General features: G+C 41.8%; 1 protein-coding gene and 1 non-coding gene across 3 annotated transcripts in view; both read left to right on the top strand.

Annotated features, from left to right (window-relative positions):
• The window catches only part of c11.1 (maestro heat like repeat family protein c11.1), a 193,255-nt gene that overhangs the window by 98,413 nt on the left and 77,397 nt on the right, over nt 1–17,445 (top strand). For both annotated transcript variants that reach the window (XM_065444129.2, XM_065444128.2), the window contains 5 exons: nt 3,128–3,247; nt 5,699–5,818; nt 10,079–10,231; nt 11,438–11,640; nt 15,761–15,998. In XM_065444129.2, the coding sequence (XP_065300201.1) occupies nt 3,128–3,247; nt 5,699–5,818; nt 10,079–10,231; nt 11,438–11,640; nt 15,761–15,998 (834 nt within the window). The remainder of the gene's footprint in view (nt 1–3,127; nt 3,248–5,698; nt 5,819–10,078; nt 10,232–11,437; nt 11,641–15,760; nt 15,999–17,445) is intronic.
• Nucleotides 4,346–4,418, top strand: TRNAL-CAA (transfer RNA leucine (anticodon CAA)). The gene has a single exon. It is a non-coding gene; the product is annotated as a tRNA-Leu (tRNA).

Genomic DNA, 17,445 nt, shown 5'->3' with positions numbered 1-17,445 from the left:
CCAGCGGGCGCTCATACAATAAAACCTGTTTTCCAGCCTTCTCCACATCACCAGCCTCACGCACCTCTTTCCCGTTGCCCTCCTACCCCTCCAAACACGAATCTACGAGTGGTTTCTCGGTGCCTGTGCCTTGAACATGCCCATCACCGGGCCAATTCTCGTCACAAAGGCTAAGCAGTTTGCTATACTCATCAACAATGTGGACTTCCAGTCAGGTGGCAGCTGGGCACAGCACTTCAAAGAGAGGCACGGCATTGTTTACAAAGCCATCACTGGTGAGGGAGCTTTGTTTGCCATGGAGATGAAGCAAAAGTGGGTGGAGGAAACGCTGCTCTGCATCCTAAACAATTATGTTGACACCAACATATATAATGGCAATGAAACAGGACTGTTCTTCCGGATGTTGCCGTCCAAGACGCGTGCACCCAAAGGAGACACATGTAAGGGCGACAAGAACAGCAAGCTGCACCTCACTGCATTTTTGTGCACCAATAGGGATGGGAGTGTCATTGGGAAATAAAAAAATCCTCGCTGCTTCCGCAGTACTGCCAGGATACCGGTACGGTACCATCACAACTGCAGGGCATGGATTATGTAAAAACTTTTTTTGCAAGTGGCTCTTGGAGTTTGATCAATGTATTGTGTGATCTAAAAGGAAGATGGTGCTCATCCTAGATAATTGTAGTGCCCACCACTACTTGGCTAAGCTCAAGCATGGAAATTTTTTCTTGCCACCAAACATGATAGCAGACTTACAACCCATGGCGTCGGTGTGATGGCCAATTTTAGGTCATGTATCATTGCTGCATCCTGGACAAGTTAGTCTTGTTGATGGACATGGCCACATGGACATGCAGGAAGCAGCCTGACTTGAAGATCAATCTATTGATGGCGGTGCAGTTTATCTTTGGTGCCTGGTTCGAAGTAAGTCCTTCTACGGTGCAGAACTGCTTTAGGAAAGCATGCTTTATCTGAGGCTGCAGTGATTTATATAAAGCCTGCAAAGCTCCCACTGACGAAGTGATGCCTGAACTTTTGTCTGCAGTCGATGAGGATGCTTCAGGAGTTGAAGAGTATCTAATGCGGATGACGCACTAGAAACATCCGAACTTTTAACCGATGAGGTGACCTTCGCAAACATGCTTGCATCGGATAGCGACGATGACAGTGACGGCGACGATGACAGCAATGATGCGATAGGGCAGGCTGCCTCAACATTGTCCTCACAGGAGGCCCTGCAGATGATTCAGTCCTTCCAGGGCTTTGTTTTACCTTCTTGCATTTCTTAAAAGGCCCCTTTTGGGGCTACCAACAACGCCATGCCTCAGCGGAACACGCGTCACTTGTCGTTTGTGACCCCTCCTTGCAGTTGCTATAGCAGTGCCATTCTTGAACGCTGACAGCCTTGGCTTGTTACATGCGATTGGAGTGTGCAGGAACCAGAGTTAAACAGTTAAATGAGTCAACGCAATCAGCAGCCAGGAGGAAGGTGAAGAGCAGGGGCACTGGCCTCCCCCCATTACAGTTTTTTCCACAACAGCTCTGCTATCCCCCTATTTCACTTTTTTTCATGCAACCCTGTTATAACAATTGTCAGGCATAACAATGGAATTTTTGTCACACTTGAATATTCTTATAAGTAGGTTCGACTGTAAGTGTATACCATATTTCCTTGAATCTAGGCTGTCCCAGATTCTAAACCGACCCCCGAAAGTCCGAAGCCAGAAAAAAATAATAAAAAATAATAAACTTACCTCGAATGTAGCCTGAACAAAAAAGGGAGGACAATAGTCACGAAATAAAAACAGCATTTATCGAATATGAACATGCCGAGCTTGTTCTGCATCGCTGTCTTCCATATCGCTGTCATCTCATTGCGGCAGGCGCACGCAAAAAGCGTCTCCCATTGCCCCCTCCAACGACGAACATTTTTCTCATTGATGCCGAAGTCCCACCTGGCTTGAACGTTTGATGATGCCTCTGCGGCTATCACAACTATTCGTTTGAAAGTGGCAGCATAGTGGCACCGCCTGTTAGGTGCCGTTACGATAACGCCACGTTGCGTGTTGATGCAACACAGGTAAAAATGGCAACATTGCTCATGTACTTCAGTTGGCTACTGGCGCAGCTAGTAGCGGCTGCAATTTTGACTTTTCTAGATGGCGCTAGCTATGCACCATATTTATCAGTCTCATTTAAAAACTGGCGAATTTTTTAAAATTCTTGAATCTAAGCCGACCCTACAGTTTGGTCTATGATTATTTGAAAGAAACTATTGGCCTAGTTTAAAGTTAATACGGTATATACTGTATATGCAGATGCTTATTTTGCATAGTGATGAAAGTGTGAGCACACGTGAACGGCACTGATTGCGAGACATTTCGTTATGGCGACAGGCAAGCCTTGCTTGCCGATGTGAACATTGATTGCCGCGAGTCTCTTCTTGGTCGCCATTTGCAATCACACCTCAGGTGAGAATGAACCCTTAGAAATCCAGCAAAACAAACTAGTGTTACTCCTCGCTGTGCAAGCACAGGTTGAAAATTGCATTTGCTCCCGTGAGGACTGCCTAGGTGATGGCAGTTGGCGAAGAAAAGTGAACTGCTGGTTTTCTGAAGGAGTGATGGGAACAACATTCTTTTTATCTTGAATGAATAAAGAACTTGAAACAGCAAAAAGTTGAAAGGGGCTTTTAGACTACAAATTGTCATTTCTGGCACTGTGTGCATTATATAGCTTAAGCTGTTGCAGAGGGCATGCTGTATGTACAGTACTCCCAGAATGAAATGTGTCAATTTAGGGCTAACTAATATGCATACCTTTGTTTACACCATCTCGAGTTTGTGTTACATTAACATAGTTTGGCTCTTACACTTAATCAGAGTTCCTACCACCTTTTCTGACTCTATGCATAGTGACGTGACACCGCACTCTTGAGTATTTTCACTTATTTGGTCTTCTGGGTTAAAGTTTACCTGTTGTGTTTGATTTCATGAGTGTAGTACATGTCTGTATATGTGTGGGTGTGTACTGCTGAGATGCTTTCTCAGGGGACTGATTTCTTTTGCATTTGTCTCATGCATAATTTTCACCTTGATCTATATCTTCATTCATGATTTTTCTGCAGTGCATGCTGCTACAGTTGCTTGGAGCAGTCATGAAAAAAGTGAGCAGCAAGCAGTTTATAAATGGAGCTCTGGATAAAATATTTGAGCATATCAACCATTTACACCCACGGGAAAGAGAGGTAAATAAAGCATTTTTCAAGGTATTGCACTACAAAGTATGTAAACAGGGATATGTGCCTTGCCCAAAGTTACGTTAAACGGACTCCCTGAACCACCCCTCGGGCTTGGTGAAATAACATAGTCCGCGGGTAGCGTATGCTGCAGTGTACATCTCGGCCAGGTTTTCCTGTCGTACACGGTGCATGGAGTTCGCAAGGGGATCGTGAAGTCACTTTTCTCTGAAACGCTCTCTTTTCAACAGAAGCCTGCTCCTCATTCTCTTCTAGATGCTTTATTTCGTAATAAAATGGATTCCCATATGCAGCTGCTATTGGTAGCTGCCGTCTGCTACGTGGCGTAGATACAGCACCCGCTACGGTGTGCCACCACGAGTCCACTGGCAAAGCGCACTGCTGCTTGCTGAGGACAACTGCATTTGGCTTATGTTTAGCACGTCGTAGGCACCAAAATTAGAAGTTGTAGCATCTAAGTTAGCATCCAACATGAAATTTGAACTGCACGCCACGGTAACATTTAGAAGGTGGAGTTTTGTGGGCACACCCCACTCTGCCATAGCTTTTGCAGTACAAGGCATTAAAAAAGGAAAGGGAGTACAGTGTAGGCTGTGTTTGATTGCCATTAACTCCACTTCTGCTGAACACATTGAAGTACTTTTTGTGGCAAATCATAAGAAGCCAGCAAACACTGACACCAAGGACAACATAGGGGAAATTACTTGTGCTTCATAAATGAAATAAAGAAATGATAAATTAATGGAAATTAAAGTGGATGAAAAAACAACTTGCCATTAGTGGGAACCGAACCCACAACCTTTGCATTTAGTGAAGGTTGTGGGTTCAGGCCCCTTGGTTAACCCCCTTTCTTCTCGTTTATTACATAACGAGGGTCTCGAATCTGGCAACATTGATGCCTTCAGGTAGAGTGTGTGGGTTTATTGATCAGTTGCCTTCACCCAAAAAGATCACGTTCTCGTGACGCCTGCAGCAAAAAGGACGTTCCACATCCACTGCCAAGGTCTGTGAGTGGTGGCGCTGGCTAACACTCCCAGGGTTCTACTAGGACACATAAATACCTAAAAAACTGGATGGGGAAACGGCGCTGCGGTAGCTCAATTGGTAGAGCATCGCACGCAAAATGCGAAGGTTGTGGGTTCGGTTCCTACCTGCGGCAAGTTGTTTTTTCATCCACTTTAATTCCCATTAATTTATCGTTTCTTTATTTCATTTATTAAACACAAGTAATTTCCCCTATGTGGTCCTTGGTGTCAGTGTTCGTTGGCTTCTTATGATATGACTAATAAAAATCAAACCCTTCGGTTAACCCCCTTTCTTCTACTTTTTTGCGGCAAGGTATTTCTGAAATAGCCTTTTTTCACTTTAAATGCCTTTCTACACTTCAATAAAAAGTGGATCAGGGCCCCCTTAAGAAATTTAATGCTACTCTTCTAACATGTTATTAGTGCTCTGTAATGCACATCTGTCATGTTTATCTCTTTAGCTGTGTCTTTGTGGGATAATAGTTAGATGAGATCTTACTAGATTGGGATGCTTCATAGTTGGGCAGGACCTCACTTATTCATGTGTTTTGTATGCTGCAGGTAATTAGGGGTGTAAGGCTGTGTAGGGCTGTGTGTGTAGGGCTGTAGGGCTGTGTAGGGGTGTGAGTATATTAAAGATTTCAAATAATAATAGAATAGTCTTGGCTACTAAATTCAAAAATTTCCTATTGAATATTGTTGAACACGTGTTCCTGTTTTAAGGTAATGGATAAAAAGATTTATTGGAATCTCAAGAGAGAAAGTCTGATGTTAGCGTAGTCTGTTCCAAATATTCTGGTGCAGGAGCTACACTTGTTGCAAAGAGGCACCAACTCCTGAGCAAACGTACAGGGTAGATAATTTGCATGCAATAATTTTCTTCATTCTGTAGGAATAAGCCTACCAATCTGTTGTCTTGATTTAGTAAAAGCAGTTTATTATTCCATCAGTCTGGCCATGTTTGCATCCCATTAAAACAATGTGTGGCACTGTAGTATCACACTTTTCTTCAGCAACACAGCACCCTATATGTGTATCTGGTTGATGTGCTGTGGTTTCCTTTTCATTGTCATAGTGCACCAGATAACTGAGAGCAGCTGTTACAGAAGTTCCTCGGTTGACTTGATGTCCAGTTGTGAACGACATTACTTAAATGTATCAAATAATGTTAATAAACTTTTTTTAATTACCAAACAAACTCTGCAAGAACTAAATGTTTCACTTTGTTTAGAAATAAAATATTTAGTATTCGATTGAATAATTGAAGCTTGTTTTTCTATAATATTTGTGTCCACTATAATGTGGAAAGTTCACTGTTATAACACCCCTAGTATTTTAGTATTAGTGGGGTTTTTAATACTTTGACAGTAATTTCTTCACATGATGTTTGATTTTACACTTTCGCTTTTTTCAGGGTTGTGCTCTTGCAGTAGGTATGTGTGCAGCAACCCACTTGGATGCTGTGGTAGTGAAGTTAGAGCAAGTAGCAAAAGATGACCTTCGTAAAAACTCAGGGTTTCTTAGCTTTCTGAAGGTGAGGAGAATACCTTTGTTGCTTTTGTTCTTACTCTAAATGCAATATGCTGTGCTTCAACAGAAATGCTCCTTGGCCTAGTTGGTATTTGCTGAAAGACATATTTGCTGTAAAGAAGACGCACACAAAAAGGTAGACACATTGACGATGACACAGATGACTAATGTGTCTTCCTTTTTGTGTGTGTCCTCCTTGTGGCAAATATGCCTTTCAACAATATGCTGTGAGGATATAAAGTTTCATATAAGCTGTTATGAAGATATAAGTATTCCCAGCGGTTAACTGGGAATACTTGTGCTCACATAACCATGCGTGCCAGTGAGTAGGTTTACCTTTTTTGTGAAAACCAAATGAGACTGTAAAGGTGTTGGTGGGAACAAGCTTGCACATGTTGTTGAACAGTGTAAAAAGTGGCATAGTCTGCTCCGCATCAGTTGGAAAAGGGTTACTTAACTGCACACCCATGATAGTCTGAAAAAGTACATCATGGGCTCTTTCTTTTTAAACGACATGAACAGTGGTGGCACTTTCAACTATATTACCGTATTTTCCGGTGTATAAGTCGCATTATTTTTCTTGAAATTTTTCGTCGGTGCGTCTTATAAAATGGTATGACTTATATACAATTTCTTTTTTATTCTTTACAAAAAACTGTCATCAAAACCGGATTGGATGCTATGGTCACAAAGCTCGCTGGGTTGACCTCCTCTGGAAGTTGCTACGGGTTGTGTGCGCGCTATGGAAGTACCAGGTTCTTCTAATAATCAAGTTTCCAAGCGCCCTCCGAGAAGGACGGAGCAGTAACATAAGCGGCAGTAGGTTGACCGCGAGTCAACCAACTTTGAAGTCGTCACATCTGCAGTTAGCTTTCAAAATAGGGCGCGCGCCGCTGTGCAAACTACGCAGTTGCTACCAGAGTACAAGCCGCCACCACCCACTCCCTCCCACGCTGCCTTCCCGCTTTCCTCCCTTGTGTGCAATTCGGCTCACAGTCGCATGCTCTCACAATGTTATCACCCTTGTACGGAACATTGTGTTGACCACAATGGTATAAATGCGCCTGGAATGTCCATATCATAGCTATCGCAATTATATAGGAATCGCACTGATACACTTGCGCGTTACCCGCGTTCACAAAGTGAAACGTCACTGTATTTTTTTTACTCGCTTACCGAATGAACCGGTGTGACTTGTATACACTTTTTTTTTTATTCACAGTTCCGCTCGAAAGGCGAAGCACCGTTTGCGGTAGCAAATTAGTAGATAGCTGTACGAAGTAAGGATAGTAGTTTTATCGGCTGTGTAAACTTGTAAACATTTGCTTACTAACTAAATTAACAATGATAGAATGTGTAAGCGTGACTCAGTGAGGATGTAGAAAGAAACAGACACACAGAGACAGCGCTGTCTTTGCGTGTCTGCTTCTTTCTACATCCTTGTTTAGTCGCGCTTACACATTCTATCATGGATTCAAACCAACTAGCCCGTCAAAATGTTTTAACTAAATTGGCCAGCATGGTGTCACGCGCGCATAGGTAAACACGAACACATCTCGCTCGATGAGCGCGGAAACTTGCTGTGAAAATCCTGTAGTGAAGAATCGCGGCAGCAGCAAGCGAATTGACCTTCATGTATGTCTCACTTCAGTGCCAACGAAATGTCCAAAGCACAGCGCATATGAAACTACCGGCACTATGCGTACTCTGCAAAAATTGCATATTGCTCTGAAGGTGAGGCCTGCGCGTCCACGCACTTTAGCCACGACGCAGATGGCTTTCAAGGCACACGAGCATCAGCAACGTGTTCCTATGGCATCCGCCAAAGCGTCTACTACGGCATCCGCGATTCGCGTGGCCAACACCATAGTAGACGCCGCGGTTGTCTCCTTTCTGTACGGAGCAACCGGTGAGGCACTATAGTAGCCACTAGAGAAGAATGCCTCTCCTCCCTCGCCTCACTCCCCTGCCTCGCGCACCACAGGAGGAGGCACGCATCCAGACCATATTTCTCATTTGCGCATGCAAGATTGAAGTGTGTTCGCCAACTCATTCTTCCACGCGTTCATTCATACGGAACCTCACAGCAATGGCGACGGCAGAAATGTGCCTGGAGTGTCCACATAACTGCTATCACAATAAAACTGCCGTTTGGAGGAGGGTTCAGCTTATACAAAAGTGCGACTTATAGACCCGGAAATACGGTATTCACAGAGAGGTTTTTCTTGTAGCTGGATTTCCTACCCTCTATATAGTACAGAACAATGGTGCCTCCTGCATCATCATTGTGTAATCTCTGGCCAAAATACCAAAATTTTGCATGTGTAACCCACATTGAAAATTCCAGAAAATTTAACAGTAAAGTCAGAGTGGGGGTTATATGCAAATTTCACCCTGAGGTGTGGCTGCATGGCAGTGCATGTGGCACTGACGTGAAGCCACACCTCAAGGCAAAGTTGCTAGTCATTTAAGGTTTTGTTGTCTCCTAGGACTCCCCCCCCCCCCCCCCTGTGTGTTAAAGCTCCCTCCCCTCTTTCATGGTCGCCCATTCTCCTCCTCTTTTTGGATTGCCATTTTGCATTTTGTCTGAGTTAGCCAGTGGGTAAATAGTGCATGTGGCACTGGCAAACCAGAACTCGGATTACGAGAGCTGCACTTGATGGCAGTCCTTTACAGCATAGCAAAAGATTATCAGCATCGTTGAAGAGGTTGGGAACAGAGCCACTGCCTCGAGATATGACGTGGAAGAATTGTGCATTATCGAGACTGTTTTTACAAAGATTTGAGCGTTTCTGTGTGATTATTTCTGCTGGTTATACACACAAATTTTTTATTCTTTCTGGGCTGTTGTAATTGTGAATTCAGGTTATACGAGGGGCCAGTTGTACAAGAAAAAATATGCTGTTACGAGCTGTGCAGTCATAAAATGCTTTGTAATAAAAATCTAATTATAACAAATGAAACAAAATTCAGTTTAAGTTCCTATAGAAATGCATCCGTCTGTGTTACACGACATTGTTACACCATGAGCAGTCGTGCACCCATCCAACTCATTTTGCTAAAGCGCTTTACACATATTATTAAAACTTGCAGCCCAGGTAAAATCAGACATGTTTCAAGATGTATGCAGTATGCTTTAGTTGCCATTATTTTCATTAGTGCATTTGCTTTTTGAAGCACTGTCTTGGTGTGCACAGTTGTGCACACTGTTCTTGTAAGGGTTGCAGTCAAACCCGGACATATCGAACCTGGGTATATAGAATTATTTTTGTATGAAACAGCTGTAACATCTTCTCAGAAATCCCATGCAAACGTATACAGCACTGTACTACAGGTATATCAAACTCCCATTTACTGCCACATTTGCTTTATATATTGAAGTCCTGTTCATTGTACCAAGCTGCGCCTTTGCTAGTGCACTTCTAACGAGATCGTGATCACTTCTTGCATCATTGGAAATATTCACGCTGACGAAACGGCACAGTTTTGACAGATGCTCTCAAGGCATTAAATATGAAAGGCAGTACAGTACATGCCATGGAGAAAAAAATGAGCAAGGTGTGTGCCTCAAAGGATGAAGGGTTCATGCAGCATGAGTCTTATTTGCACTCCGTAATTCCAGAGTTGCTGTAGCAATCTGCACCGCATTACAGCTGTGTAATGTGGTGAAACATACTGATAGTGCAAACCATCGTGATGTGAAGCATGCTACCTGCGGCCGTTCGTTGTCGGAAAAAAGATCTCCGTACGGCTTCTCGAATGCAAAAGGCCTCCTGGTCCAATACATGCGCTCCACAAGAAATGGGTGGCACTCAAATCTTCATTGGGTGGCTCCGGGCATGAGATCGGTAAATTCCCGCTATTCATGTTCTTGGTAGACTGTCTGGACATGTGGAGTTATCAGATAAGCTTCAGATAGGCATTTTTTATATTTTGAATTATCAATATATCAAACTATTTTGTGATCCCCTTCAAGTTCAATATATCCAGGTTCGACTAAATAAAATGTATTGTCCGAAGTGAAACCACACTTGTTTTTGATTGGGAGGAAACGTAGCAGATAAATACTGATGCAAGTTTAAAATATCACATTATTTTATTGAGAAGGAACTCGGTCAGTGTAAAGGCCAGGTCATGTCTTGTGTAGTTTATAAAGTACAATTTCTGATTATTTTATCGTAACGTGCTTACAGACAGCATTTTGTTGCTCTGCATTTTCAAAAACAAAAGATGTCTCTCCTGTTGCACTTTACTTTTGACACAGGATATAACTGGTGACAGTTATCATGAGAAGCTTTTGGCGACAGTTGTCCTGAGTTATGGCCATGTTTCTCTACGAGCTCCAGCATCCATCTTGACTACCAGAATTGAAACACCCATTTTGAGAAGTGCTGCCAAATTCTACCAGGCATCGAAGGTATGATAGAACTTAGTATCAGTGTTGTTGAAGCAATTCTTTCTGTTAATTTTATTAACACAGCTTGATAGCCCAGATTTTAAACTTGTTTATTTGTTTGGATAGATAATTTTTGTTTATTCTTGGCACTAAGTATTATAAATGCTTTAGTAAAGCTGTGAACTCATCATTTGTTATGAGGGCTTTCGCTGATACAGTTGACTTCCATTAATTCAACCCTGACGGCACCAACCAGATTGATCTAATTATCTGGCGGGTTGGATTAAATAAGATGGAGAGAAAAAACTGCAATACACACCACTAATATATTTGGCAGTATTTGCCCGATTCCAACACACCCCCGAATCAAACACACACCCAATGTCTGTGTCCATAGTAGTAAACTGATCTTAAATGACATTACAGCTCCTAAACAAAGCAGAAACTTAATGTGCTCCCGATTTTTTAGCAAGAAAAGTTGCTGCACAATGGCAGCCAGTTTCTTAGCTTTGCCACACATATTTTTAAAGTCAGCTTTGCAGTAATACATTTGTTATATATGAGCAAAGCATACAAACGTAGCAAAGGCACTTTTAGTTTCCTGTCTGATTGCACTGCGCAGGCAATTTTTGGCCCAATATGCTTTTAAATGCTGTGACCAAACATTGTGAACTACGGTTATCGCTTGAAATGTTCCTAGGGCAGGCCAAAAATAGGCATATTCAGCGGGAGATGACGCATATTCAGTGCATTCACTGTCCCCTAAGCTCCGCCGAGACATGCTGCCACTACAGGGGTTGCTATTGGGGTCACCATAGGGGTCACGTGCGTGCATGCTACCTCCAGTGAAGGCCAATTTTTAGGGTCAAAATAACGAAAGTTTGGGCCCATAGAAGTGCAGAGGTGCCGGCCAGGACATTCTATCGGGATTGAATTAACTGTAGTCAAATTAACGGAAGTCTATTGTACTGTGTAAGTAGTGGCCATATACTGTGTCACAATATCGCACGCTGTTGTTTCTTTTCCATTTTAGGTTAACACAGTAAGTTGGTTACAGTGGCCTATTTAATTTTGATGTATTGCTTATTGTGAGCATGCCGTGCTTATTCATTGCATGTTTGCACAAAATTTGACCACTTTGCACTTGTCTTGGAATCCTTGGACTTTATTGACTTGTGCACTTTAGTGCCTCGGAATGCAAAATATTGGTTGCTGATTGCATTACAGGACCCCTCAGTGCGACATGCAATGCTCCGCACTGTGAAGATGATTGCAGATGCAGTTCACCCAGACAGACTTCAGGAGCAGTATGTCTTCTACTCCAGGGGCGAGCTGGTTAATGAGATGCAACAATTGCTCAAGGCTGAGAATCCAGTCCTTGTCACATCCTCAACAAGGGCTCTGGTTATCATGGCTCTGGCTAGCCTTGTGTATCCTCTGGTTGACTATCGACCTGCTGAAACTAATACCTCTGTCAGATGGGCAAATTTAGTGTCACTTCAAACAAGTGTACTTCACTGTTAGTGTCATTCACAGGTTATCAGATGGAAAGGTTTAGTGGCATTTACTGCAAAATGCACTTGGCTACGAGTGCGATTGTCGAACTTGCTTGGTTGCGTCAAAGTTATAGTCTTAATGGTGGTGCTCTAAATAAAAATAAAATAATACTCGGTGAAAAGTCATCGCTGATCCTGAAACCAGTTTCTTTATTTATAATGTTCTAAGCATCCCTGCTTATGAAAACACATTATTTCTTTGCCAACTAAATCCGTATAGTTTTTTGGGTGCTTTTACTTCGCCACTGTCAGGACTTCCAAATGTGCAGCACATCACTTGGGTGTTGGATGCAATGTCGTCTGGTCTTCACTTGTGACAATTGATTGTGTTAATGTTATTTAGCTTATACAGTCGGTGACTGATAATTCAGACAGCTCTGCAGCACCGCCACTGGCCCCTAGACTTAACATATAAGGATGACTGATGTTTCGAACACGTTACAAGCGAGCTTTGCGGTAATTCAGACTTAGACTATGCGAACGTCTGCTAATTTGGCCACCGAAATGAGCAGCAATAGCGATATTTTGGTTTTGATACGTCGCCAAGCATGGTTGTCGGACATGTTGCTGGCACCTCCTTAAAGGGACACTAAAGGCTAATACTAGGTCGACGTGGACTGTTTAATTACCGTTCCAGAAACCTTGCAACGCTTGTTTCGTGCCAAGAAGAAACTTAGTTTACGAGAAAATTGCATCTGAAAGATCCGAAGACTGTTCTCGAAATTCAAATCTCCTGCCACCTAACCGGGGGAGTGGTGACGTTGCATACGCCATCGCCACCCTTTGCTGCCGTCGGTGAGTAAAACAGCACCCAACGGACGGTGGTACAGAGCCAAGACAGATAAAGTCAAAGCGGTGGATTTGCCGCTGCAGCTGCTTTCTGGCCAAGTGGCATAGACAGTTCGTGCACATGCACATATAGTTTAACCATCTGACCACTGGCGCCCGCAGTAGTTTCCATTGTATTGCCTCTGACTTTCATCATGAGCAGTGAAGTTTCATTTCATTAAAATTGTGGAACAATACACTTTATTACATTGAGGAAATACATGTCGTTCTGTGGACATGTAGTTGTAAAAGCTGAATGCTTAATTACACCAAGGATTTCATTATACCACTGATGTTCGTTATAGTGACATTAACGGTAGTGCATTATGTCCCAATGACTAAAGCTGTGCTGGAACAAACACTGCACCTCGCAACTTTTAATCTCAAGTATTGTTATGATTGAGAGATGTGTAAATTTGAAGCTATTGCATGAGGCCATCTTATTTTTTTTTGCGGATACCCGATGTGTACAGTTCTCTAAGAGGCTAATAATTGCATGGAAGCATTGACCGATATGACGATCAGTGCCATGTTATGGAGTACAGCTATTAAAATAGTGCCAACAGACACGTGTGCCCAGAGTATACTCTTGCCCGAGCATCGTGTGCAAGGCTATCTTAAGCTTCACGTAGCCCCTGCTTCTTATTTGCTTCCAATGCAAACAAAAATGTGCACATGTGCTCCTGTGTGCACAATGGTTAGAATAAGCTCAGTACCCTCTGCTGTGACTTAGTGGCTGTGGTGTTGCTCCTCTGAGTACTAGGTCGTAAGTCCAGTTCGTGGCTGCGATGGCCACATTCTGACGGGGGCAGAATGCAAAAACACTTGTGTACCATGCTTTGGATGCAGGTTAAAGAGCCCTAGGTGGTCAAAATTAATTCAGGGCTCTCCTGTATGTCATCATCTATAGCCCACTGTGTAGTTATTGGTTGTTATGCCCCACAATCTTATTAAACTCTTTAGTTACATAGCTCAATAAGACACATTATTAACCTTACTGCAGATCAATGTGGTGGTCTATGATTGATGAAATACTTCTTGGAGCATTCGAGCGTATTACTGTATTCTTGTCATCTGCTTATTACTGTCATCTTAAGTGTTACATTCACTGTCACCTGCCTTTTATTGCCCTGCATAGGAGGATGATGTATGGAAGCAAAGAACAAGGAGCAAGGATAGCAGAAAGAATAGTATAGGAGTAGGGGAAAAGAACTATTTACAAAACTATGTGCAGGCTATTTACAAAATGATGTGCAGAATAATATTCTGAGTGTGTTTAAAGAGACACTAAAAAGTAAAATTATTTGAGCTGTTATAGTAAATTACCCTTTCACCATGCAAAAAAAAGCCCCCTCGTTCTGCGAGATGACACTCGGTACGTCAGAAAAGAGGCAAGAGCAAAAGACTGATGGTTACGCCGCTTTGAAATTCCTGCACCAGCTTCCCATGAAGTCACGGATGTTGACAGTTTGCTCGGGCCTAGTTAAATTTTTATTGCTAAAAATGGACTGCATTGTTTTCTAAAAGAGCCAAAGAATGAATTAGGGCAGGGTTAAGGACATTTACTAAACTACAACAACCAAAATGCAAAAATATGCTTTGCAATTCTTGACGTTGCAGTGACGCACTGGCCATAGGGTTTGTGCATGAAATTCAAAAGTGAAACTTTGACCATCATTTTCTTGTCAAATAAACTACCTAATCTTGTGAAATCAACGAAAGTAGAGTTCAAGAATACTTTTATCAGTTTAAACTAATTCAGTGTTTCTCTTTAGTATCCCTTTAATGTCATAAATTTATGCCTTAAATGCTTTGTTGATAGCTACCATCACTCTTTTGAGGGTCGTTTACACTATTTCCAAATTTTTCACAAAAAGGAAATTTTTTTTCTCAAGACTTTCCTGAAATTTGACATCCCTAGCGATATGTGTAACTTCATCATTTTCTTATATGAGTAGCATGTATTTTTTACCGCGACTTGCGACATTAATTTTGTTTCACAGTATTGATTTAACAACGTAAATGCATGCAACGCAGCGCAATGGCACTGCAGGATGGTAGAACTTCAGCAACAACCTTGGGATGAACCTATGGTCCCACTCGGAACGTTTCCTTCAAAAAGTTCCAGTTTGGCCTGAGTTCCATGATGAGAAAAAAAAATTATCTGTCTGGTTGCATTTCAGCTGTTCAGCTCTGGTTTTCATTTCAGTTTTTGTTTGGTTCGACACCCTCGTTAGGCGCATATGGGGTAACAGAAAATTTCATGGTTCAGTTCTCGCTTCCTTTAGGTTATGTTCAAAGTTTAATTCTTTTTTCACAATAGCTCATCAGACAGTTGTGCCCACCGAGCCATTTTTTATGCATTATTTTTTGGAGCTGTGCACTCACATAATGCTACAAATACAGTCTTGCTCTATTTGTGTTTGAGTCTGCAATGCACTTGTTCTTCATTCCCGCTTAGTCAAAGCTGGAAGGCATTGTGCGCTTGGTAGACTGCTTCTCTAAAATGTTGTTCTCTGTATTTGTTCTGTGTATTTGATGCAGCCAGTGTTGTAGAACAGCATTTGCAGTTGTGTAGTCCATTTCAGCATTAACAAAGTAGTGAACCAGGTAATTTTCACTGAAAACACCAGTATAGTCTTGATGTGAAAAATTATCCACATACATACAAAAAAAAAAGAAAATTGTGTTGATTTCTAAACTGAAAAAAAAAGTATGCCAAATTTTTGAAAAATAACTAAGAATACTGATTAGCCATAATTATAAGGGACAAGACATTAGCATTTTTACAATGCTCTGCTTACTCCTTTTAAGATATAGATTTTTTCCCATAAATTTACTGTGTAACATGAGACACTGAGCTAAATTTAGGTGCATAATTAGGAGCTGAATGTGCTCCTTCTTCTGGCTACTCTGGCATCAGCCCCTTAACATGGTCGATCTGTGCAGGGCTGTTGATAGATGGCATCGAGTTTTGTGTGAGGTCTATTGGCTCACTGTAGTCCACTTTATCCCTAGGCCAAATTTTTAGTGTTTGCTTTATGTCCAGCTGCTTTTCTCGCTTGTTAAAAAATGTGTGTGGTAAAGCAGGGATTACATTACCTATGTAATTATGTATGTATAAACTCTTAAGGCCAAAATATTTCTTGACTGACATATCTACCAGCAAGTTGGACCCACCTCTGCCACCAAGTGAAATATCGACTCTTGTGACAATGGCTGTTTCACGAGTCTATCCGCTGCCACTGCGAAGTCCTCCCATTGCGTTTGATGATGCAGCAAGTGGCGATCAACCACATAACCATTCAGAGTTAGTGGCAGGCAGCCTTAGTGCACTGGATAAATTCCTTGCAGAGTTATTGTCCAAGGACCGTACTCCTGATAATCTTCAGCTTATCATCAGGGTGAGTGATTGCGAGGAAGTAAATTAAAATCTTGCAAAGAAAATTCATTTGTTCTGAGTGCTTTGACATGCACTTACTGATACTTTGATCAGCAGTGTGCAACATCTACATGACACATTAAAAATATTTCTGGTTTAACTTGTAGAATGTGGTACTACATGCATTTGCATGTTAAGTGCTGTGAGATTAGTATACAACTTCAGCTAGCCTAGTGCTGTAGAACATTGTAGCATGTTTAGTTTATATTTTCTTATGCTTAAGGAACATTGTTACAACCATATAAAGAAGCCAAGGAAAACATAGTGGAGAGTGTTGTAGTTTTAATGTAAGTGTAGAAATGATATGCTAAAGAGAAATTAAAGTGGATGAAAAAAACTTGCTGCCAGTGGGAGCTGAACCCATAACCTCCGCATTACATGTGCATTGCACTGCCAATTTGGCTATGGCGGCGGCTGGTCCCACGTTCACAACCCACAGACTCCGCAGCGCACACATAATGCAGAGGTTGTGGGTACAGCTACTGCTGGCACCAAGTTGTTGTTTTGTCCTCTCATTTCCATTAGCTTATAATTTCTACTCTTCAATTAAAACTACAAATAACTTCCCCGATCCTTTCCTTGGCTACATTATGTGTTGGCTTCATATGGTTGTGATTAAAAAAAATTGGATCCCTCAGTTTCCTTTCTTCTAAGAAAGGTGACGCTTTATACAATCACATATGTAAATTAGCTATGTTTGTAGGTGCCACGAGAAGTACTTGCAGTGTGGACATTTCTTGAAGAGTTAAACAAATAGTACTTTATCAGCGGTAGAGTGGATTTACACATTCAGCAATTAACAAATAGAGTACCATGTTACACAAGTAAGCTGCCAGTCACACTGCAGTTAATGCTAGTTTGAATATTTCAGGATTTACAGTGAGCAACCTGTCATAGAGAACAATATTCTTAACTTCCCCTTGAAATGGCAATTGCAGCAGCTACCTGCCAGTGCCTACCAAGTTTTTTAATGTAGCTTGTCATGATATTGTATGAAATGAGAAGTACGAACTCGAGCATTTGCCTGAAAGAGGGGCCCAGTCTGTAGCACAACATAAGCAAAACTGAAGGGGAAGGTATGGATTGTGATGTGTGCGGCGTATGTTGCTTCCAATTATTTTGGGGGGCAGGTGACAACCTATCTTTTCAATTTCTTTGACTTTTTTTATGCTATTCTCTCATAGGAGCATGTCATTCAGGCTACACGTGTGAAATGTTAACCGTGTGGTTGCACTGCTGAGCTGCATATTGTTTTCTATATGTCTAGGATCGTTTAAAAAAATGAGAAGATACAATGATTAATCTCTCTTCTTCAAAATCTTACTAAAAATGTCTCAGTTGAAGTGAATTGAAGAAATTAACATGTACAGTTCTTTCAATACAATAGTAAAAAATGTTACCATGAAATG

This window comes from Dermacentor albipictus, chromosome 1 (assembly GCF_038994185.2).
Source record: "Dermacentor albipictus isolate Rhodes 1998 colony chromosome 1, USDA_Dalb.pri_finalv2, whole genome shotgun sequence".
Lineage (NCBI taxonomy): Eukaryota > Metazoa > Arthropoda > Arachnida > Ixodida > Ixodidae > Dermacentor > Dermacentor albipictus.
This window is presented reverse-complemented; position numbering and strand designations above follow the sequence as displayed.